The 23,718-nt window shown below is 46.4% G+C and overlaps 2 protein-coding genes across 13 annotated transcripts in view; one reads left to right on the forward strand and one right to left on the reverse strand.

Moving 5' to 3' along the window:
* Positions 1–938: 938 nt before the first annotated feature.
* Positions 939–23,718, reverse strand: part of LOC310833798 (death effector domain-containing protein) — a 32,982-nt gene continuing 10,202 nt past the window's right edge. For 8 of the 10 annotated variants that reach the window (XM_083716602.1, XM_083716609.1, XM_083716604.1 and 5 more), the window contains one exon: positions 19,590–22,979. In XM_083716602.1, coding sequence (XP_083572728.1) covers positions 22,603–22,979 — 377 coding nt within the window. In that variant the 3' untranslated portion in view covers positions 19,590–22,602. Of the gene's footprint in view, positions 1,271–3,016; positions 3,141–4,001; positions 4,091–7,319; positions 7,488–19,589; positions 22,980–23,718 lie in introns of those variants that run through there. The other 2 variants (XM_083716603.1, XM_083716611.1) reach the window with 2 other exon arrangements.
* NIT1 (nitrilase 1) lies at positions 7,866–19,679 on the forward strand. Of its 3 annotated transcripts, none has more exons than XM_083716601.1 (7): positions 7,866–8,061; positions 10,250–10,342; positions 10,669–10,923; positions 11,033–11,136; positions 11,994–12,127; positions 13,652–13,777; positions 16,914–19,679. In XM_083716601.1, exons 3-7 carry the CDS (start codon positions 10,679–10,681, stop codon positions 17,190–17,192), a joined length of 888 nt encoding a protein of 295 aa, XP_083572727.1. In that variant the 5' UTR covers positions 7,866–8,061; positions 10,250–10,342; positions 10,669–10,678; the 3' UTR covers positions 17,193–19,679. The 3 variants fall into 3 exon arrangements, with proteins under 3 accessions (XP_083572727.1, XP_083572725.1, XP_083572726.1); XM_083716599.1 differs by having other exon boundaries at positions 7,928–8,036; XM_083716600.1 differs by lacking the exon at positions 7,866–8,061 and adding an exon at positions 8,729–8,859.

Raw genomic sequence — 23,718 nt, forward strand, 5'->3', positions numbered from 1 at the left:
TCCTGCAAGAGATGGGGAAATGCCTTTTAAAGTGACCCCTATATTGACATTTTTTTTAAAAGGAGTGTTCCCCAACTATTTGGGCTTTTGACTGAGTAACAGATTTAAGCATAGTAGCCACTTACTTTGGATGATTCCATTTTTTGATTTATGATGATTGCAGCACATAACTTTGTTCTGCTGTGCTACTTATTGGAAGGGTGTGGGGCAAGGAGGTAAATTCCTACACACTGACATTCCTCATCTGGTTTCTCAGATTTTAAATATATATTTGTGCCCAATATGGGCTAGAAACTCACTCTGAAAGCAGAGATATTGAAGAAGCCAACAGCTCATATTTTGCATTCAATGAATCTTGGCATTCAAACACCAGCCCTATAAGCTACCTAGCCCAACTTCACCAAATGTTTTGGACAACTCCCATGTGGCTGGGGCAAATGGGAGTTGTGGTTCAAAACATCTGGGGAACATTGGGTTGGCTTTGGGCTAGCCAGGTGGGAGCCATTAACTGGAGATGCTGGAGGCCAAACCTGCACACCAAAACGTGTGTGCTGCCACAGGCCTTTGTGCCTTCCCTAGCCTTGTGAAGTCTTGCACAGAGACCTCTCTCGAGATATCATTCCCAGCCCTGCTGTGTAACCTCCTTTAACTAGGGATGCCAGTGACTGAAGCTAAGGCTGCCTCCATTGGAAATGAGGGAACCTGTGGCCCTCCAGATGTTGTTGGACTCCATCTCCCATCAGCCCCAGCCAGCCAGCAAGACCAATGATCAAGGATGGTGGGAGTTGGGTGTCCAACAACACAAGAAAGTCAGCAAGTTCCCCATCCTTGGCTTCCATGCAAAGCACATGCTCTAGCCTTGGGTGATGGGCATCATCTTGTAATGGGATGGGTGGTGATTCAGCACAGCTTCCAACGTTCGCACTGGTCCCAAAAAATATGTGACACACCAAAACGTTTTATTTAACAAAAAAATATTGTCAGAGTTGACACCAAAATAATAATAAAGTTAAGCCTTTTGAGGTCAAGAGCCACAACTGTAGAGCGAGAGGCGGTAAAAAAGTCCTTTGGGAGACGGCTGCTGCGCCCACTAGGAAACGAGGACCCCTGTGGAGCTGGCCTTGCCGCCTGACCCCTCAGCGCTGTCCTTGGAGGGAGCCTTCTGGTCGTCCTCGCCCATCAGGCGGATGTTGTGTTTTTCCCGGAACTCGTTCAGCTCCCGCCCTTTCGTCTGCAGCTGCTGGGTCAAGGTCTCTATGATCTTGTTGATCTGCAAACAGGGAAGGAGAGTCAGGACGGGGAAAATGGAACATTTTATCTGGGGAGCGGCAAATGAGGGCTCTGAGCTCCCCGACATCCTCCCAAGATCAGTCTGCATTTATTTATCCATTTTAAAGGCATTTATAAACCGTCTTGACATTTCAAAAATCTCTTTTAAGAATTCTGTTGTGGGCAACCTTCCAGGAGCCACCTGCCAGGAGTAGGTGAAGCCAGAGTGAAAAGCGGGCAGCACAATGGATATGACTCTTCTCTTCATACAGTAGGCTGAAAACACAAGAGACTTTCGACACCCACTCCATACACATCTCTCTTCATCCTCCCTCCAGGCAGAAAAGAGGCATTAACAAGGACACATTCCAGCCAGGCAAGAGCACTGGAGGAGGGCATGGAGCAGGGGTGTGTGTAGCCCAGGAAGAGACAGCAGGGCCTGGTGTCAAAATACACATCTTAAGTGTCAAAGGCTAAGGTAACTAGGAGCCAGTCGTTTCCCCACTTTCCCCCCCATGGACCACTTGAAAATTGCTTGAGGATCTTGGTGGATTACTTAAGTGATTTTTTCCGCCTGCTGTAGCAATTATAATTTACTGTGCTAGATGCTGTATGGTTTTCATTTGTATTTTTACAGGTGCACCGTGGGCCACCTGAATGAAGTTTTAGGGCCACTGGTGGGCCACAGACCACAGTCTGGGAACCTTCTGCTGTTTTCCAGCACCATCATTTAACACATCACTATCTAGAACAGCTCTTCCATACGTAGTTCTACAACTCCCATAAGCCCCAGCCAGCATTGTGTTAAGATGCAGGGGTTGATGGGAGCTGTACCGCAAAATATCTGGAGGGCAGCAGGGTGGCAACCTTGATGGAACTGAAAGAAGGGGCTCACCCAAGGATCTTAGGGAGAAATGATCTTTCAGGTAGCCTGGGCCCAAGTCATGACTGAGTTGTTTTCATATTCTCTGAGAATTTGGGTAGCAGTGGGAGCGGGAAAGAAATATAAACACGTTGCATAATGAAGAATCTCTACACACACAAAAACACCTGGACATTTGATTACTTTTCACTCATTCTTCAGCAGTGGCCAAGAATGACAAATGGTGGCAAAAGAACTGAAAACAGCATATATATATTTAAAATCATAGAATTGTAGAGTGGGAAGGAACCACAAGGGTCATCTAGTCCAACCCCCTGCAATGCACGAATATTTTGCCCAACGTGGGGTTTGAACTCATGACCCTGAGATTAAGAGTCTCAAGCTCTATTGTGACCTAGTGCTGATAGACCAGTATGTTTTATGTGAAGTTCATTAACTTCCCCTCACACGATGGCCTTTGGTGAATAAAAATCTGCAGCAGGCAAGCAGCTAGAGACGTTCCTGTAAACTGCAAAAACGCTGGGTCTTACTTTTCTTTCCAGCCATCAGATGCCAGAACTGACTGTCAGTTATATATTATTAGCTTTCCTTATATATATAGGCACCTTTTTATCAGTTAATTCAGTTGGCATACTTAGCTCCCTCCTTTTGCCTCACAACAACCCTGTGAGGTAGATTAGGCTTAGAGAAGGTGACCGACCCAAGGTGACTTGCCCCCACTGAGTTTCATGGCTGAACAGGAATTCAAACCTAGGTCTCCCTAGTTTTAGCCATGATAACTAAAGGCAAGCATTGCTGAGGCTAATGGCATTCCCTGTTCCAATGAGAAGCAGGGAGTCTGCCCACTGTCTGCAGAGGCATTACCTGATCTTTGTTATTTTCCAAGGCTGGGAGAACTTCTTTCACGGTGCGTTCTACCAACACACCTCCCACCATCCGGTAACATTTCCTAGTAGGGTCCACTTCTCGGAGTGTTTCAATTACCAGCCTGCAGAGTGGAAGGAAGGCAGAATATCTGAGCATTGTACACCAGCTTATGATAAGGACAGTATCAAAGGATCTAGAAATCCACATGGCCAGGAAGTATACTTGTGACCAGGAGCCTCAAGAAAGCAGGGAAAGACATGACACATCGCTGTGCTGCTATTTTATTATTTCCAAATCTAGCAGTCAAAACTCCAAATTGGGAGCACTTTTGTTCAATGATGGAAGAAACAAGGCAAAGTTCACTGGGTGGTTCTGGGGAAGTTGTGAAGGGTATCAACGGCTACTAGCAATGATGGCTATGTTTGCCATTAGAGGCAGTTTGCCTCTGAGTAACACTTGCTGAGGTGCACAAGTAGGAAAAGGACTGTTGCATCTTGTTCCTGCTTACAAGCTTCCCAGAGACATCTGGTTGGTCATTGTGAGAACAGAATGCTGGACTAGACCCCTCCCCCCCTTAGCCTGATCCACCAGCCAGACCAGGTCAGCAAACTTTTTCAGCAGGGGGCCGGTCCACTGTCTCTCAGACTTTGTGGGGGGCTGGGCTATATTTTGAAGGGAGAGAAAAAATGAACAAATTCCTATGCCCCACAAATAACCCAGAGATGCATTTTAAATAAAAGCATACATTCCACTCATGTAAAAACACGCTGATTCCTGGACTGTGCACAGGCCAGATTTAGAAGGCAACTGGGCTGGATCCAGCCCTGGGGCCTTAGTTTGCCTAACCATGAGCCAGACTCATCAGATGTTCTTTCTCAATTCCATTTGCAAGGCTGCTTGCAAGAACAGAGAAAACTGCAAAACCACCAAGCAGCAATATCCAAAATTAGCAGGGGGAACTATGTTCAAATCCACTGCTTACTTGTGCTCATTCAGCTCCATCTCCAGCTCAGCTGCCTTTGAGGCTAGACCTCGCTGCTCCTGACGCAGACGGTTAAATCCAGCTACCACCTAGAAGGGGAGAAAGGTCAGTCACAGCAGGCAAGGGCTTGCACCAGCCACAACCAAGTTAGCATGGACACAGGGACTATTCACATTGCCCTTTGCTGCTTTTACTTTCCCCACTCTCATACTTTAGATTATAAGGTTCATTGGGCTTAGAAATCTGACATGTTTTACTTGAATTGCCAACTGAGGTTGCAATATACATCACAACCATTCCTACCTAAACCCTCCTGAATCACTGCTAAGGTGGAGTATTTTGCTCATGGATCTCTGGACTTTCAAATCATTCCATCCCACAGCCCTAGGGTTAGACCAACTGAGAAAAGAAAATGTGTATGCCATACCTAAGGGTGGGTTTGTTTGTTTTGCAACAGTTTTTATTAATTTTCATCTTTAAACTGTTTAACATGGTTGCATTGAGAGCCAGTGTGGTGTAGTGGTTAAGAGTGGTAGTCTCGTAATCTGGGGAACCGGGTTCGAGTCTCCGCTCCTCCACATGCAACTGCTGGGTGACCTTGGGCCAGTCACACTTCTCTGAAGTCTCTCAGCCCCACTCACCTCACAGAGTGTTTGTTGTGGGGGAGGAAGGGAAAGGAGAATGTTAGCCGCTTTGAGACTCCTTAAAGGGAGTGAAAGGCGGGATATCAAATCCAAACTCTTCTTCTTCTTCTTCTACATTTATATTAGAGAATATGGCATGCAATAATTACATAAAATTAAAAATAAAGATAAAACAGATAAACATTTCTGAATATAGTAACAAAATTGTGTCAAAATATATATACCAAAATTATATTGGTACTGTTCTGCCATATGGCTCAGTATTTGTGTATACTGCATACAAATTGTCATGCTTCTTTTGGCTTCTTGCTAATTTTAATTTTTGTGTCACTTTTTCAAATAATGTCATTTGACAAATTGCATAATACCACTGGTCCATAGTTAATAACTGTAATGATTTCCATGCCCTAGCAATGGCTGTTCTTGCAGTGGCTAATAGATGTATTATGAGATCTTTGTTTCTAATTTGCAACATATTGTGATTATACAAGTCCTGGGGTCATGGGGGTTGTCTGCCTTGTGACAGAATATATTTCTGTAAATAATTTTTCCATAACTTTTCAATTTTTGGACACCCTCACCACATGTTGATATGTCCCTCTAATGGGACATCCTCTCTAACACATGGGAGAAATGTTTGGTTTCTATGGCCTTTTAAACTGCATCAAGCAGTTGGTCCCTTACCTTTCCCGCCCTGACTTGGCCACAGTGATCCATGCGACGGTCATCTCCAGGCTTGACTACTGTAATTCGCTCTACGCGGGGCTGCCCTTGAAGCTGTCCCAGAAACTCCAGCGGGTACAGAATGCTGCAGCGAGGCTCCTCACGGGGTCTCTGCCATGGGAGCATATTCACCCAGTGCTTTTCAAGCTGCACTGGCTCCCGGTGGAGTACAGGGTCAGATTTAAGGTGCTGCTTTTGACCTTTAAAGCCCTTCACGGCCTAGGACCCTCGTACCTCCGGGACCGCCTCTCCTGGTATGCCCCACGGAGAGCCTCAAGGTCCATAAATAACAACACCCTAGTGGTCCTGGGCCCTAAGGAAGTTAGATTGGCTTCGACCAGAGCCAGGGCCTTTTCAACTCTGGCTCCGGCCTGGTGGAACGCTCTGCCTCATGAGACCAGGGCCCTGCAGGATCTGATTTCTTTCCGCAGGGCCTGTAAGACAGAGTTGTTCCGCCTGGCCTTTGGCTTGAAGCCAGTTTGATTCCCTCCCTCCCCCCCCTCTCTTTTCCCCCCTTCTTTTCCTTCTCCTCCTGCGATGAGGCTACATTTTAATATTTTAATGTTCCATTATTTTAATTGTTGTGTTTTATTTTTGTTTTTAAGTTTGTAATCATTCATCTTGTTTTTATTATTGCTTGTAAGCCGCTCTGAGCCCGGCCTTGGCTGGGGAGGGCGGGGTATAAATAAAAAATTATTATTATTATTATTATATTATTAAACTGGAAAGGGAAGATTGTGGATGGTATTGTTTTTGTTTGTTACTATGTTATGCATTTCTTATGCTTTTATATTGTAAACCAGCCTGTGATCCTCGGATGAAGGGCAGTATAATACATACATACATACATACATACATAGTTAAAAAGGACATATTTGAACATTTCCGACTTGAATTTGCATCTCATTAATGGTAAGAAGTTGTCCATCTTTGTAAAAATTATTTCAAACAATACAATTGTGGTTTTTTTTCCAGGTATCTAACTGTATTATCGGCTTTATATTTATTTTTGAAAACCGGGTGGAACTGTAATGGAATAATGGGTGAGAGGCCTGGGACCAAAAACTTGAAAGTTGTGAATGTGAATGGGTTTGTAAGCAAATGTAAAGAGCAGATTTAAAAAAAAATATATTACTTCTATAGGGACACCATTTACTTCTAAGTTCTTCAACCTGCTCCACTGAATTCCCTTATTGCCAAATATTATGTCTGTCATGTGCTAAGTTGACATGTGTTTTATTAGCAGTTTAGATTTTGGAATCCCCATCCTCCAACAGTTCTGTGAACAAACAACAATTTTTTTTAATGCATGGTTGGTCTGATTGAAATATGACTATGTTGTTTTCTTTGCCATTTGGACTTATGGGCTGGTGGAATAAGTATAATTTTAGTTTCTGCCAGTCAGTCCAGGATAGAAAATTTCATTTTCTTCCAGCATCGTATAACCATATTTATTGATTTCCATACTTTGCTATAATGCGTTTAAATTTACAGGTAACCTGAACGCCTAAGTAGCTGAAGCTTTTCCTTCCTATTCGGAGTCATATTTATGTTGTTTTAACCTGTCTTTTAATATTGTGCTTTAATATTAATATTGTTTTACTTGTTGCAATCCGTCCTAGGGCCTTGGGATGAAAGGTGGGTAAAAAATTGCAACAATGATGATGGTGGTGATTATTATTATTGTCATTAGGACTGCCCGGAGGAAACGTTAAAGAGATTCCGAGTGTCTTTTCTCGACTACTCCAACGTCAACAGGAGCGGCACCCCCCCCCTAATAATGGCACCCTTCGCTCTGCACATGCTCAGAAACCCTCCCGCGAAACACGCGGAGGCCAAAGCGGGCTACGAGTTCGGGCTGTTGGACGTCGTGACTTGACGCATCTCTCCACGGGAAGGGGAACTCTGCACATGCCCAAAGGCCCTCCCTTTCCTCGCCCCTCCCCGGTACCTGCTCCGCCGTCATGGCCTTGCCGGCGCCCCCAGCCGAGGACGCTGCGCCAACGCCGCTGGGAGGAGCCGCCGGGCCACTTTTCGTCTTGCCGCTCTCCGCCATCTTCCTTCAGCAAGCCAGGCCCTCGAGAGACATAAGGCCAGCCTAACAACGCCACAACTTCCGGGGCGAGAGAGGTCACTGCCTTCCCTCGTGACCGGAAGGTTCCGCGTTTCTGCTTCCGTCGACGCACTTTGGGGCTTCCATCTCCTGCCGCCATATTTGTTAAGGGCATAGGTGAAACCCAGTAGAAGTGAGGAGCCCGAAGCTTGAGAGGACGACGCGGAATAAAGACAGATAAAGAAATGGTCATTCATTAAATTACCGAAAACATATGAACTTTGTAGGTAGTGGTGGAAGTGGAGTCCTTTCTTATGTAATCCCAAAAGCGCCATTTTGCTTGAGGGCGCGGCTTTATCAAATCAGCACCATCTTTGTTCTGGGCTACAAGTTCCTCGCGCCGCCCTTTTTAAAGCCATGATTTTTATTCGTTGGAGTCAGGAAGAGATAAAAAAGTGTAGAAATGCACATGGACTTCTCAGGCTGCAACATTTCCGGGTTTTCTTTGGAAATTTCTAGCGGGGTCAGAATTGCCAGTCGTTGATAGAAATCAATGGAGAAATTCAGGATTTTAAATATAACTGCGCTAGTTACAGCAAACGCGTTCAACAAACCGTAAGCAGAAGGCAATAAGCCAACAGTGAGGCGCTCAAGCATTTTCTGACTCTGCATCTTATTTAGTGGGGGGGGGTAGTAATAAAAATACTGTATATATTTTGAAGCGTTTTTCTGGGTGGGGGAGAGATCCCTGCCGATGCCAGAACACATATGTAAATTAGCTCCATATTTGGGAGATGGACTGAGGTATTTAATTTATCATTGCTTTTTTAAATGTTTTACATAGTTGTTTTTAATTGTTTTTAACAATATTTTAAAATTGTTTTACAGTATTCTTTTTCTAAACTGCTTTGAGGTATATAAATTTTATTTAAAACAAAATACTTAAATTGAGTCTCACTCTCATATCCTCTCACAGCCCAAATTCAGAGCTCAGTTGCATGCAGAACCTCACATGCAGACACTTCGCACTTTTAAATTTCTAAAAACTTTAAAGGTTTTCTAATCAGAATAAGAACTGAGGTAGAAGGAGGATTTGCTCCTGCCTTCCTTGTTGCTTTTTAGAATTATTATTTTCAAAAAGTTTAGCTGCTTTGCTCCCCAATCACTGCTATGTTAAAAATCCTGGATTTCTCCACTGATCTCTGTGATGAACCTTCACTTAAAAAAAATAAAATGGTACAGACACCTGAAACTGGCCTCACTTGTCAATCTACATTAAGTCCAAGTAGAGATTTTTTTGCCCACCATTTTTAGTATGGGCTCCACTAGGCACAAGTGCCATATTTGTTTGGGGACAGGTCTACTTCCGGACTGGACTTTCCCCCCTGGCTTTAAGGGGAGCAACGGCAGCTGCTGTCTTTTTTCCCTTTTGCTCCATGTAATCACTGCGGATGAATCTTTTGGAGGGGGAGTTTGTTAATGACTGTAATGGGGAAAAGAGAAAGTTGTCTGTTACTTTTTGATCTTCAAAATATTAGCTGGGAATTGGAAGAGTGAGATAAGGGGAGGGGAATTTAAAGGCAGCACTGAGCAAAACGATGCAAGAGGCATGATAATATAGTATAATAAAAATAATATCATGTAAACCTGATTTATGGAGGGAGGTGGGAAGAAGAAAGAAAGTCCAGAGAGAACATACGGTAATTGGTTTTGCCCTGTGGAACTTCTTGCCAATGTATGGTGAAGGGTAATGATATGGTTTGAAATCTTATCCTTTTTATTTTAGATTTATTTTTTATCTTTAATTTCCAGTTTTTTTATCAGGCCCTTCTCTTGCCCTTTAACTGCACCCATCCGCCAGGGATTCTTTAGTTGTGATTCCTGCATTGCAGGGGGTTTCCAACTGGATATGATTCCGTGATCCTGACACATAGAAATGGAACACTGGAAAGCTTTTCTCGGGGTTTCTCTGCATGGCATGACAAATTTTAGCTGCAATGTCTATGTGTTGGCTTACTTTGAAAAAAACAGAGCCTGCTGGCTTTGGGTTAACTTTCCCCTGAGCAGAACCACCCTGAGACATTTTCTGAACCCACCTCGTATCAATATGTGATCTGAAAGGTGTGCTACAGGACCTTCAACATCTCCCCTGATGTGAGGGATACAAGGGTGCAGCTATCTGACTGTGCACCGTTTCCTTGGCAACTGGACCAATGGGGTCTTTCTCATCTCTTAAACTGATGGGGACCGAGCCCGCTTCTTAAATACTTCTGGTGCAAGGAATAGATGTCACTCAGAGCTCTGAGTCGCTTTCTTCTCTGTTTTTGCCCTTAGCCAGAAGTAGCCTCTGCAGACTCTCTATCTGCATAGGAGAAAAGCAGGCAAGAGGATGCCCTCCCTCTGTTCATTTTTCAGCTCCAAATCACCCTCTTCTCTACTGCTTTCCTGCCTGTGAAAGAATGGATCAGGGAGACTCAGTATCTTTCCCCCTGAATCTGTGTATGACTGAAGGAACAAAGGAAAAGGGTTAGGCTGTCATGTCCAGCTGGACTCATTTACTCTTAATTTACTCCTAAATTGCTTTTTAATACTTTTGTTTCATTTTTTAAAAATAAAATAATCAGAGGCAAGAAACACAAACCCCCTTATATCTAGGTGAATACTGCAGTGTTTTGCTTTGTGGCTGGTGCCTGGTGGGAGTTGTAGTTCAAAATAGCCAGCGGGCACCAGGTCAGGGAAGGCTGTTCTAGGTCCCCTTTGCGCTGGAGGCCTGCATTTCCCAGATGCTTTGAAAGAAGATGTGTTCTTTCCCCCATTGCCTCGTCTAGGTTGAGAGCGGTGGTCCAGAAGCCATTGCAAACACTTTGCCTCGCTGGTGGGAAGCCATTTGCAAGGATCCAAAGCCGAGCCCCTGGCCACAGGTAACTGGCCTCTGAGAAGATGTAAGAACTGACAATGACATTTGTACATTTTAAGAGCTCAGGGTCTCTCCACCACTACTGAGAGGTAGTTTGGCCTGATACAGCACAGCCCCAGGTGATCAAGTAGCCTGCATGCTTGAGCAGGGATTTAAATATCAGAGCGTATTTGCAGGAAACAAACCATACCAGCCTGTGCATGAGCTCAAACAGCCTCTACATTGCTCTTCCCTTTCTTGAGCAGGGAGACAAACCACGGAATGGCTGGCTTAATGTGGTGCTTGTGTGGGTTTTCACAGTCCGTTCTGTTCTCTCCCCTACCACTCCAGATTCAAAGCCATGTCTACGGGGGGCGCAGGACCCCTGAAGCCCCTTATCGCCGTCTGCCAGATGACCTCCACTCCCGACAAAGCCCACAACTGGGCCTCCTGCTCACAGCTTGTCCGGGAGGCTGCCCAGAGGGGGGCCTGCGTCATCTTCCTCCCGGAAGCCTTTGACTTCATTGGCAGCAGTGTGGAGGAGGCCCTGAGCCTAGCCGAGCCCCTGGAGGGAGACCACCTGCAGCGTTACATCGGGCTGGCCAGGTAGGACTTGCTGGGGCTGCCCTGTGTGGATGTGGCAGGGCTTTGTCTGTGAGAGTGTGGCAGAGGCAATGGCCAGGCACTTGCAACCCCATTTCTCTTCTTTTGACAGGGAATGTGGTGTATGGTTGTCCCTTGGAGGCTTCCATGAAAAAGGCAGTGATTGGGAGAGCACAGGAAGGATCTACAACTGCCACCTCCTCTTGGATCCCAAAGGTGACAAAATTGTCTTAGTATAGGATGCCTTCTCTCCCCAAACTGCTCAAATCTCCCTAAAACACTCCTTCCTTCCCTCCCTCTTTCTCGCAATCAATTCTTCACTAACCAAATGGCACATTCATTTTCAATTTCATTTATTCCGTTTATATCCCACCTTTTCCTCCAAGGTGGCGTACATTGTTCTCCCTGCAATTTTATCCTAACAACAGCTCTGTGAGGTAGCTTAGGCTGAGGGACGGTGACTGGCCCAAGGTCACCCAGGGAGTTTCATCACTGAGTGGGGATTTGAATCCCAGTGTCTCCCAGGTCTAAGGGACATGGGTGGCGCTGTGGGTTAAACCACAGAGCCTAGGATTTGCCGATCAGAAGGTTGGCAGTTCGAATCCCCATGACGGGGTGAGCTCCCATTGCTCGGTCCCTGCTCCTGCCAACCTAGCAGTTCGAAAGCACGCCAAAAAAGTGCAAGTAGATAAGTAGGTACTGCTCCGACGGGAAGGTAAACAGCATTTCCATGCGCTGCTCTGCTGGCCACATGACCCAGAAGCTGTACGCCGGCTCCCTTGGCCAATAAAGCGAGATGAGCGCCGCAACCCCAGAATCGGACACTCTTATCTGCTACAGCATACTGGCTGTCTCATGCAACACTGGTGTCAGAAGAGCTCCCTCCTGAAACCAGCCAGCAGGGAAGGGATAGAAACACAGTGGCCTGCCTCTTGCTTTCAGCTTCCCTGCAGCTCCCATGGCTAGGCTCACTATGTTGATGCCTTAGCAGCCATGAAACCATAAGGACCACCGGCCCCCACCTTCGAAATCTACTAATCTTATCCTTCTCTCCTCGGGGAGGCTGGCCTCAGGAACCCTGGTGGCTGCCTATCGGAAGACACATCTTTTTGATGTAGAGATGGAGGGACGAGTGTCCCTGAAGGAAAGCGCCTTCACCAACCCAGGCTCCAAGATAGTGGCTCCTGTGGAGACCCCGGCCGGAAAGGTATGTGTAAAATATTCCAGAGACAGGTCTTGGTTACGTCCTTTGAGACCAATAAGCTGAGCAAAGTTCAGTGCAAAGCATGGTGGTGGTGTTTTTAATAAAAAAAAATGTGTTTGTAATTAATCTGGAGTTGGGGATGAAGCAGTGAGGTGGCCAAGTTTGCTGATGATCCCAGATGGTTCAGGGTGGTTAAAATAACGAGGGATGGTCAGGAGCTTCAAAAAAGATCTCTCCAAACTGGACAAAGGAGCATTAAAATGGCAAACGTAGTACAGTGGTGCCTCGCAAGACGAAATTAATCCATTCCGTGAGGCTCTTCGTATAGCGTTTTTTTCGTCTTGCGAAGCAAGCCCATTGACAGCTTAGCGGATTAGCGCTATTAGTGGTTTAGCGGCTTTTAGTGATCAGCTGTTAAGCGGCTTATCAGCGGATCAGCTGATAAGCGGCTTAGCGGCTTAGGAAAAGGGGGGGGAAGGGGGGAAACCGCAGGAACTCGCAAGACATTTTTGTCTTGCGAAGCAAGCCCATAGGGAAATTCGTTTTGCGAAGCGCCTCCAAAACGGAAACCCTTTTGTCTAGCGGGTTTTCCATCTTGCGAGGTGTTCGTCTTGCGGGGCACCACTGTACTGCAAATCAGGGCAAAAAATAATTCCTAAAATTCATATACGCAGGTGCAGGCAGGACAGACAAGAGAAGGCACTGTACTTCATGATGCAGCACAGAGTTAAACTATGGAACTCCCTTCCACAGGAGGCAGTGCTGGGCATCAACTTGGATAGCTTCAAAAGAGGATTAGAACAAATCATGGAGGAGAAGGCTATCAACAGCTATGGGCCACAGTGGCTATACAGTCATACCTCATGTTATGTTTGCTTCAGGTTGAGCGTTTTCAGGTTGCGTCCTGCGGCGACCCAGAAGTACAGGAAAGGGTTACTTCCAGGTTTTGCCGCTCACGCATGCGCGCAAAATGATGTCATGCGCAGAAGCGGAGAATTGCAACTCATGCACGCGCAGACGCGGGTTGCGTTCTGCTCATGTTGCAAACAGGCCTCCGGAACGGATCCCGTTCACAACCAGAGGTACCACTGTATTTTACTTCCACTGTCAGAGGCAGTTTGTCTCTGAATGCCAGTTGCAGAGACTCACATGTGGGGAGAAGTCTGTGCTCAGGCTCCCTTGCTCTGGGGCTTCCCACTGGGGCATCTGGTTGGGCATTGTGAGAGCAAGATGCTGAACTAGATGGCCCATAGGTCTGACCCTGCACCCAGGCACTTCTTATGTTCAGACTTAGGTAGGCTGCCAAAGGCTCTTCCCCAACATAAAAAATTGGAATGATTCATTATTGTGGTCTACAGACCAAGATCAGGAAAATCAGATATATAGATACAGTTACTATATAAATAAGGAGAATATAAGTGGGATGAAACTGGTGCTTTCTGCCACTGGCAGGTACAGGGCTGTCATAAGCATATGCGGCAAAGATCCAGTGCTTACTAGCCTCCCGCTCTGTCCTCCCTCTCTCAGGTTGGTCTGGCCATCTGCTACGATCTCCGCTTTCCAGAAATATCTATCGCTCTGGCCCGGGAAGGGGCAGAGATTCTCACCTACCCATCAGCCTTCACTGTGACAACAGGCTCTGCCCACTGGGAGGTAAGTGGATCCAACATTACAGCGGTTGGGTGGGGTTCTTTCCAGGAATCCTTTCAATTAGAGCAGGCATAGGCAAACTCGGCCCTCCAGATGTTTTGGGACAACAATTCCCATCATCCCTGACCACTGGTCCTGTTAGCTAGGGATCATGGGAGTTGTAGTCCCAAAACATCTGGAGGGCCAAGTTTGCCTATGCCTGAATTAGAGGTTATGGGGGTTGAACCTGGAGCAAAGTGTGCCCTGTACCGAGCTATGAATGTACCAACACACTTTTTAGAAATAGTAGCTCATTGCCGTCACATAGGGCAGTTTGCCCATGCTCAGACAACCTCGTCCTAAGAAGAAACGCCTTTGTTCTCTTGCATTAGTGCAGCAAAAACGACAGTACAGTCATACCTTGGGGTGAAGTAGCTTCGGAATGAGTATTTTCGGGTTACGTGCTGCGGCGACCCGGAAGTAACGGAGTACGTTACTTCCGGGTTTCACTGCTTGAGCATGGGCAGACGGTCAAAATGACGTCATGCGCAGAAGCGGTAAATCGCGGCACGCGGGTTGCGTTCACTTCAGGATGCGAATGGGGCTCTGGAACAGATCCCGTTCGCATCCAGAGGTACCACTGTAGAAGGAAGGAGGAGACAACATAACCCAACAAATAACATTGAACTTCTGCGTTTGAAATTCCTCAATGAAGGACCCAAGTGCTGAAAAAAAGTATTGGGCATCAAACTATATCTTCTACCCCTTTTCTTCCTATTTCCCCTCTCTGCTCCTCCTGTTCTCCCACATCAGTGGTTCCCAAGCAGTTTTTGGCAGCTACCCCCTTGGTTCCATAAACCCATCCCCAGTGCCCCTTTTTACCCTATAAAAAGCATTATTCAGGATAGTGGTTTGCACGGCCCACTAAGGAAGGTAATAACACAATAAGATTCAAAAGATGAACAATTCATTGCACTTTTATTAAAAATCCAGTTGAAGCTATTTAGTTTAACAAACTTGATCCAGCAGCGAGACCTGCTTTTCAAAGTCTGATAGCCATTTACACCCCCAGTGCCGCCCTAGACCCTTCCTGACTCCTGACCTAGTGCCCCTCTGGTAGGTAATCCCACTGCCTTCCTGGGGCCAGTACCGCCCACTTTGAGAACCACTGTCCTGTCTCTCAACCTGTTACCCTCCAAATGTTTTGAACTGCAACTCCCAAAGAGTACCATTTTTATTTTATTTTTTGGGTGGGGCAGCTGCTCTACAAGAGCAGGGACCCTCTGAACCGGCTCAGAGGCACTCAAAGCCCTAGATTTCCGATAATGTAAGTTTCCAAGCTAAGAATAGTTAGAAAAAGGATTTGGAAACAAAACCATCACTACCATAATGCTGTTATACAAATCTGTGATATGACCGCATGGTAGCATTCCGGTTGCCACGTCTGATAAAGGGCAGTGCAGAGTTGGGAAGAATTTTCATAAAAGGGCAACCCAAATTATCAAGGGGGATGGAGCGACTCTGTTGGGGACTTTTTGGTTTGGAGAAAAGCTAAGAGGTGACAGGAATGAAAATTACACATTTGCATGGAGAAAGTAGACAGATTCCCTGCCCCCCAATAACACTAGAACTTGTGAACATCCAGTGAAGCTGAACACAGGAGGGTTAAGGACCAATAAAGTCCTTATTCACACAGCACATGGGTCAAACTATTGAACTCTCTCCTACGGGAGGCAGCAATGGTCACCAACATAGATGGCTATAAAGGGGGTTGCACAAATTCATGGAGCAGAGGGCTATTAATGGCTGCTTGCTAAGATTACTATGTTCATCTCTAGACCTAGAGGCAGCAATGCTTCCAAGTAGTCTTGGTTGACCACAAACTTGACATGAGCCAACAGTGTGACGCAGCAGCTAAAAAAGCCAATGCAATTCTGGGCTGCATCAATAGGAGTATAGCATCTAAATCAAGGGAAGTAATAGTGCCACTGTATTCTGCTCTGGTCAGACCTCACCTGGAGTACTGTGTCCAGTTCTGGGCACCACAGTTCAAGAAGGACACTGACAAACTGGAACGTGTCCAGAGGAGGGCAACCAAAATGGTCAAAGGCCTGGAAACGATGCCTTATGAGGAACGGCTAAGGGAGCTGGGCATGTTTAGCCTGGAGAAGAGGAGGTTAAGGGGTGATATGATAGCCATGTTCAAATATATAAAAGGATGTCACATAGAGGAGGGAGAAAGGTTGTTTTCTGCTGCTCCAGAGAAGCGGACACGGAGCAATGGATCCAAACTACAAGAAAGAAGATTCCACCTAAACATTTGGAAGAACTTCCTGACAGTAAGAGCTGTTCGACAGTGGAATTTGCTGCCAGGGAGTGTTAGCCAAACTGACCGGCAGGATTCGGGATCAGGACGATCAAAGATTCCAGGAAATTTGGAGTAAATTTATGGTATATTTAAAGGATAATTGTAAAAACTTAAAGACTCTTGCAGGATTGAAGTAACTCCTACAATGTAGATAGGATGATTAAGATGTACAGTGGTACCTCGGGTTAAGTACTTAATTCCGGAGGTCCGTTCTTAACCTGAAACTGTGCTTAACCTGAAGCACCACTTTAGCTAATGGAGCCTCCTGCTGCTGCCACGGCGTGATTTCTGTTCTCATCCTGAAGCAAAGTTCTTAACCTGAAGCACTATTTCTGGGTTAGCGGAGTCTGTAACCTGAAGCGTATGTAACCTGAAGCGTATGTAACCTGAGGTACCACTGTAAAAAGATAAAATACGCGATAGGATGTGATAAGGGATACCAACTGAAGGGAGGGAAGTCGCAAGCTCGGCAGAACAAAAGGTTTATATGTTGACTAATGTATTGCAAGAATGAATGTGTAAAGAAAATAATAAAAAATTATTGGGAAAAAAGGGAAAGAACCCAAATGGCCGTCTGGCCCAACCCCCAATGCAGGAGTCACAGCTCAAGAATCCCTGACAGATGGCCGTCCAACCTCTGTTCAAAAACCTCCAATGAAGGAGAAACCACCATGCTCTGAAGTCATCTGTTCCACTGTTCAGAGGTGTTATGTTCTCATGTTAAAATTTGCAGTGGGCGGAGACACTGCAGGCTCCACCCCTGACGCTTTTATGCTCCTCCCTCCTCTGCAGGTGCTGCTGCGAGCTCGTGCTGTGGAGACCCAGTGCTATGTGGTTGCAGCTGCTCAGACAGGAAAGCACCACGCAAGCCGCACCTCCTACGGCCACGCCATGGTCGTGGATCCATGGGGCAGCGTCGTCGCCCAGTGCCAGGAGGGACCAGGTGTGTGCTACGCAGAGATCGACCTTGCCTACCTGCACCGCATCCGGCAGGAGATGCCAGTCTTCTCCCATCGCCGGGCTGACCTGTATGGCCAGGTGGCTGCTCAGAAGGGACCCCCATCCCCATGATTTGCTCGGGTGCTGCTGGACCAGCCTCCGGAACCTCTTATCCTTCTAATGACCTACCTGGGTGGATTTTTGCTCTCTCAACCAATTTGGCACTCTAGCAATTCTGCTAGAGAGTGGATGATAAGTAGAACGACTAAGAGAAATGTACCTGCTCTCCCAAGTGGATCCAGGAAAGGACACCTCGCCCCATAAGCCTGGTCTTTTATTCCACCTGGGAGGGTGCATTTGCTCAGATGAGCTCCAGTGAATCCTTTGCCCCTAAATTAGGGGTGGGGAATCTGCAGGCCCCCAGATCCTGCTGGACCTAAATTCCCATCAGTTCCAACCAACGTGGAAAGATGAGAGATGCAGTCCAGGAACATTCAGAGATCAAAGTTTCCCCATCTCTGACTGAAATAAATCTGCCCCTGCTGGATTCCCACACTTCTTCCCGTCACCCAACAATCCATTTTTAAACGGGTACAGTATTGGGCTCAGAACCCAGCTGGCTTCCAATAGGGGTCTGCCCCTTACATTTAAGTTTCCATCTCTCTGCTGCTAAGAGTCAAGTATCACAACTCACACACACGATGCAAACTTTTCGGATCACTTTATTTTGTGCTGAACATCATCCTTCCACTTGATCGCAACTTAGAGATGAGGAATAAGTTTTTAGCAAATAAACTTGTCTCTTGCATGCATGATGCAAATCTGGAATATCTCTTTTTATTTTGCATTTTCTGTACTGCTGATAGTCACAGGGAGAGGCAAGGGCACTGGCACCTCGACCCTGACTGCTGGGATCTTGTTCAGCAACTCCTCCAAGGCAGCTTTACTCATATTATTTTTCAAGAGCTAGAAACGTGGTGTTGAAAACAAGCACAAGATCGAAGTACCCAGACACCTGCATCCTGGGGCCAATTCATAGCTTTCGGCAGAGGGCTTTCCTTTTTTTGCATGTGCAAAAACCAATTTAAAGCTAATGATTTTAACTGTTTGTATTTTATCTTGTTAAGTTGCTAGGAGAATGGGGTTTGTTTTTGGGATAAGGTAGCTAACAAATGTAATAAATAATGTAATGGCTGTTCACGCGCAGTACTGCCACATGCACAGCTAAGCATGAAGTAGACACTTTGAAGCCCTTTAAAAATTTTTTTTTTAAGTTATTTCACACAGCACATATTTAAACTATGGAACTCACTCCCACAAGAGGCTGTAGTTCTCACCAACTGGGATAGCTTTTAAAGATTGGACAAATTCATGGAGGGCTGCTAGCCGTGATGGCTTTACTCTGTCTCCACAGTCAGAGGAAGGAAATGCTTCTGAACACCAGTTGCTCAAAATCACAGGGAGGGAGAAGGCTCTTGTGCTCTTGGGTTTCCCACAGGCCACTGTGAGAACAGGATGCTGGACTAGATGGGCCACTGGCCTGATCCAGCAGGCTTGGCTTAGTTTCTAATTAAATGCAACCCCTGCAAAAGGTGTTGCTGAATGGGAGCCAGCCATCAAGGTCCCCTAGCTTCAGAGATTGCTGGTCACCAACAGCCACTTTTCCAAACTTCTCAATGCTAAATATCTCCATGAATTTGTCTAATCCACTTTCAAAGCCATGGAGGTTGGTGGGCATCACTGCCTCCTAAGGCTGGAAGATCCACAGCTTAACTACGCACTGTGTGAAGAAGTCCGTTCTTTCATCTGCCATGAATCTTCCAACATTCAGCATCATTGGGTGTCCAAAAGTTCTAGCGATATGCAAGAGAGGGAGAAAAAACTTTGTGTCGCCTTTCTCCCTGCCGTGCATAATTTTATAAACTATAGTTGAATGACTGAGGCTGAAGAGTTACATTTCAAAAGATCTGGAGGGCACCCAGGTTGGCAAGAGCTAAATTCTAGCCAGTTGTAAATGGGTGTTTTAGTGCCCGGATTTGTATCATTTCTCCCCCTGAAGTATTACCAGTGGCAAACCTCATTTAAATGAGCCTTGTTTCCTTGCCAATTCAAACAAAGGATGGAGAATTTGTGGCCCTCGTGTTGTTGGGACTCCGGCTCCCATCAGCCGCTACTACTGCCACTGGCCAGGAATGATGGGAGCCGAGAGGTTAGCTTCCCGTGATTTAAAATAAACCAGGCTAGAGAACAGAATCAGGGCTTCATCCTTGCCCTCCCCACTCTTTATTTTCTGTCCCCCAAAGCCACTGCCAGAAGTTTTTTAACCGGCTAGAATAATCTACACACGCAAAGGAAAATGGTGTCTTCAGGAAAACAGAGGTATTGGGGTACCAGGGGAAGAAAAGCCGATGTAATCTGGGCATGAGCCACTAAAGGTTCATCCAACGCATGAAGTTTTTGCCTCAACTGGAAGTTACCATTTTCTCTTGCACACACAGGTGAGCAAAGCACAGACCCCTGACAGTAGCAGCAACAAAAGGCAGAAGATTTTTTTTATTATTATTCTGAGGAAAAACAAAGCTACACTGGGATTATGACCAGTTACACTGGAAGTTCCTTTTTTTAAAAAAAACAAAACAGAAGTCACAGATTTTACACAAATTTGTGCCAGATGTGTTTTGAAATGGGGAGTGTGTGTGTGCGTGTGAGTGAGGGGGGTACACAAAGGATAGCGGCAGGGGCTCTTGCACACTTTGCCAAGATACCTTGTACAGTTGACCTTTGGCAAGCTTGTGCCCTCTGGATGTTGCAGGATTAACATTCGCATCGGGGCTAATGAGAGCTGTACTCCCACAACGTCTGAAAGATGCCAGCTTGGCAAAGGCAGTTGCAGAGCATAAGAGACATTAGATACTTGCACATCAAGTGGAATATTTCCCAACCAATGCAGGATAAGATTTTGGCTCAAAACCTGATTACGCAATCGATCGACTCGAGTGGCATATCTTACCCTGGACTGTACCAACTTTAGGCTGAAACAAGGGTTGCTATGCAAGAGTGGCATGTCAAGGAGAAGACTAGGGCAAATATCCTCTGCTTTCTTCCTATCATTATTAGTCTTTTCTTTTTAAAGGCTTTTTTTGTCCTTTCTAGCCCCTTTCTGGTTTTGTTTTGTTTTTAAAGCAATTTACAGAATGCAAGGTAAGAGTTCTAGTTTCTTCTCCCCCCAATAAAACGAGTATAAAGACCATGTCTTAAAGCTAAATCAACATGCCCTTTGTTTTTCTGTACATTAAAAAAAACACCAGTTGAAATGGTACAGCCCAAGGGTAAAGAGCAACACCACTTGATTTTGCCTGCCAGTCAGATAAACCGCCCCACCATTGGAACGCTCCTGTTCATACATTTCTTAGATGGAGCCTTCTTGTTTGACTAGTAAGCCAGAAAGAGAAACTTGAAGAGGAGTGGGGGGAAGTGAGTGAATACTACCATCTGTGCCATCTGAAAGAAGTCAGGGGGGCTACCAAGATTATATTGCCTGGGTTGGGGGGAAAACGATGCTGTTCAGAAGTTACAAGCTTTCTGGAATAGGCATCCAAAACCCAAGGGAAACACCACCATGGCTTGCCAAGGCGATTTCACAATACATACTTAGTGTAATCCAATGGAATCCCAAAAGCAGCATGTGTAACTCACCCAACGGAAACACAAAAATTCAGGAGCAAAACTTTAAAAAAAACTAAAGAAAAAAGAATAGATAATCCCTTTTAAAGAGTGACTTGGGATACTTGAGCAGGCTTCTTCCTACCAATACGTATGCATTTATAATAAAAAATAATTGATTTCCCCCACTGACGGAGCCTAAGGAAGTCCCAATCTATCTCCTGGGCCAAGGAGTCACCCCATCTCAAGTTGCAGTCTTACCAAAACCTAACAGTGCATTTTAAGCCCACCTGCCCCACCCAACAATAAACCACCAGGGTCCTCTCTGTCCCCAGCACTGGGAATGTTCACCCCTCAAGCTTCTCCCAGCAGCTCAAAAAAAGAGAGGGGAAAAAAAAAAAGCTTATTTAATATAGGACAAGACACGGGAGGCAACTGCTGTGGTGCCCAGCACCATCTGAACAGAAGGCAAGAGCGGAAGGAGCTCCTGCCACACATCCCTTTTGCAGCCTTCCCAGGGGAGTAAGCCAAGAGCGAAGCCCAGATCAAGAAACTGGAGGATCACGTTCCTGGAAAAAAAAACAAAATGGCAAAGGAGGTGGCAGGCTGGACTGCCTTGTCCTGGCTCTGATCTGACACAGCCATTCGCAGCTGGAACAATCCCTTCCACCTCCTCTTTGCCCTTTGCACCCATGCAAGGCTGGCTGTGGTGCTTGTGTGGTTTCAGAGAGGTGAGAAAAGGCCTCAGACGGGTGGCCCTTTCTCTGTTGTCTTTGGAGGCAGACGATCCCTCCACCAAAGGTTGGGGGAAAGGCACACACAGTGGATCGGGGGGAGGGGGCAGGGCTGGAAATACTCTCCGCTCAGGACACACGTCAGGGGAAAGGGTTAGGTGGGAGGGAGAACAAACACTCAAATTTAATTCAGCTGAGCTAGCTGGGCTGGGACAAAGCACGCTCTTCCCACACGCACAGAAGAAAACAGTCTTCCAGAGCAGCTGAGGTCCCAAAGACCATTTCATCCCTTCTGTCTGGACCCCACCCTTGCCGCAACTTCCTTCTAGGCAAGGGTCCTTCCCATCCACACTCCCCACCCGCCAACAAAGTCAATTGCATAACCATTCCTAAATCCAACTGGCAGGCCTTGAGTGTCACTTTTAAGAACATTGCTACATAGAGGGGGCAGGTGGTGCGTCTGGTTAAGATGCAAGCGCTCTCTTCCCCAACTCCACTCCAAGATGCCCCGTTCCTCCCCCATCCTGTCCCACCACCCATGGAACTCACAGCTTGAAAGAAAAAAACACCGGTGTTAAGATGTTCCTGGCACAAGAAGAGCCACGTTCAGGTTTGCTTCTTATTTTTAATATAAAGAGTGGAAGTCTCGCCTTCTGGACCTCGCCACACCTGCTTAGACCTTTCTGGGCAATGGCACACCACAGGACAGTCTAATGTTTTAGAGAGACAGTACCAAAAAGAAAACAAAAACAAAAAAACCCAGGAGAGAAGTAGACAGCACAAGAGAGAATGTGGTTAAGAAAAGACGAGAGACCAGAGGAGCATCGGTCAATGAGCGAAGATGCCCAGCTGGCCTGCAGGGAAAGGCCCCCTGCATCTCCCTTGCAGGCAGGGAGGAGCCCAGGAATTTCCATCTCCTGTTTTGGTTCCCAACTGGGGGAAAAAGAAAAAACCAACCACAGTGCTCATCCTCGTGTCGAAACAGACCGTACAATTACTCAGTACATGGCAGGGAGCTTGAGGTTTCATTCCTTTTAAGATGTTTTTTTTTTCCTTTTCTTGAGAAAGAGAAAAAAAATCCGGGAAAAAAAATCATCCAAAGGAGAGGCAGAGGACAGGGTGGAGGGAATAACAGCAACCGAGGTTCAAGGTGCCGTCTGGAGCATCAAGTTCCTCAGGAGTTTCTGACGGCCCACCTCGTAATCCTCTTCGTCCACGTTGACCAGGAGCTTGATGGCCTCGTGGCCCACCGCTTGCTTGAGCGAGTCTGTGATGAAGACCCCCTTGAGGGCCTCCAGTAGTGAGCCGTTGATGTAGTCGCGCCAGAAAGCGTCGAGGTAAGTGAGCTCCGAAAACTTTATGTCACAGATGATGGAGCCCAGGTCCCGGGATTTCAAGATGGTGTTGGCCTGGCTAAAGCGCTCAAACTGGCGCTCCAGGGGGTCCTGCTTGTTGGAGAAGACGTTCCCCTCCAAGGCCGTTTCGTGCTGGCAGTACTCCGCTCGGACTCGCAGGCGGATGTCTAGAAGGGAAGCGCCAGGAGACAGGAGATACGTTAATGCTCTCTCTGCTTGAAACATCCAAATGTCCCGGATGTGAGATCTCAGGAACCGGGTGCTCTTTGCTAAATGGTAGAAGCAGCTAATGTGGTGCCCTCCAGATGTGGCTGGACTACAACTCCCATGGTCAGTGACCAGTGGGCCATGCTAGCTGGGACTGATGGGAGTTGTAGTCCAACTGTATTGGCTGCCTCTTCAACTGGTGGGTCAGGACCCGTTAGGGGGTTGCAGCCTGATTCAAGGTGGATCACGGCAGGAGCGCTAACACCATGCAAATATATTGTGACAGATTTAAGAAATGGGTCCCCAAATGCATACAGTTGTACTTCGGCTCCCGAACACCTTAGGAGTCGAACGTTTCGGCTCCCGAACAATCAAAAACTGGAAGTGATTGTTCCGGATTTCTAACATTCTTTTGGAAGCCGAACGTCTGACAGGGCTTCCAATTGGCTGCAGGAGCCGCGCTTTGGAAGTTGAACGGACTTCTGGAACAGATTCTGTTTGACTCCTGAGGTACAACTGTATTTGGGTTAAAAGTGGATCCAGGGTCTGAAAAGGCGGAAGATACCTGGTTCAGAAGCCATTAACAAAGGAATAACAACAGCAACTCATTGGAGGGGGAGGGCAGGATATAAATTCTATCAATAAATCAATCAAGAGCGGTCCTGCTGCACCTCTAGCTCCAATATGTCCTGCTGTAAA

This window comes from Podarcis gaigeae (genome assembly GCF_964106915.1).
Source record: "Podarcis gaigeae genome assembly, chromosome: 16".
NCBI classification, from domain to species: domain Eukaryota; kingdom Metazoa; phylum Chordata; class Lepidosauria; order Squamata; family Lacertidae; genus Podarcis; species Podarcis gaigeae.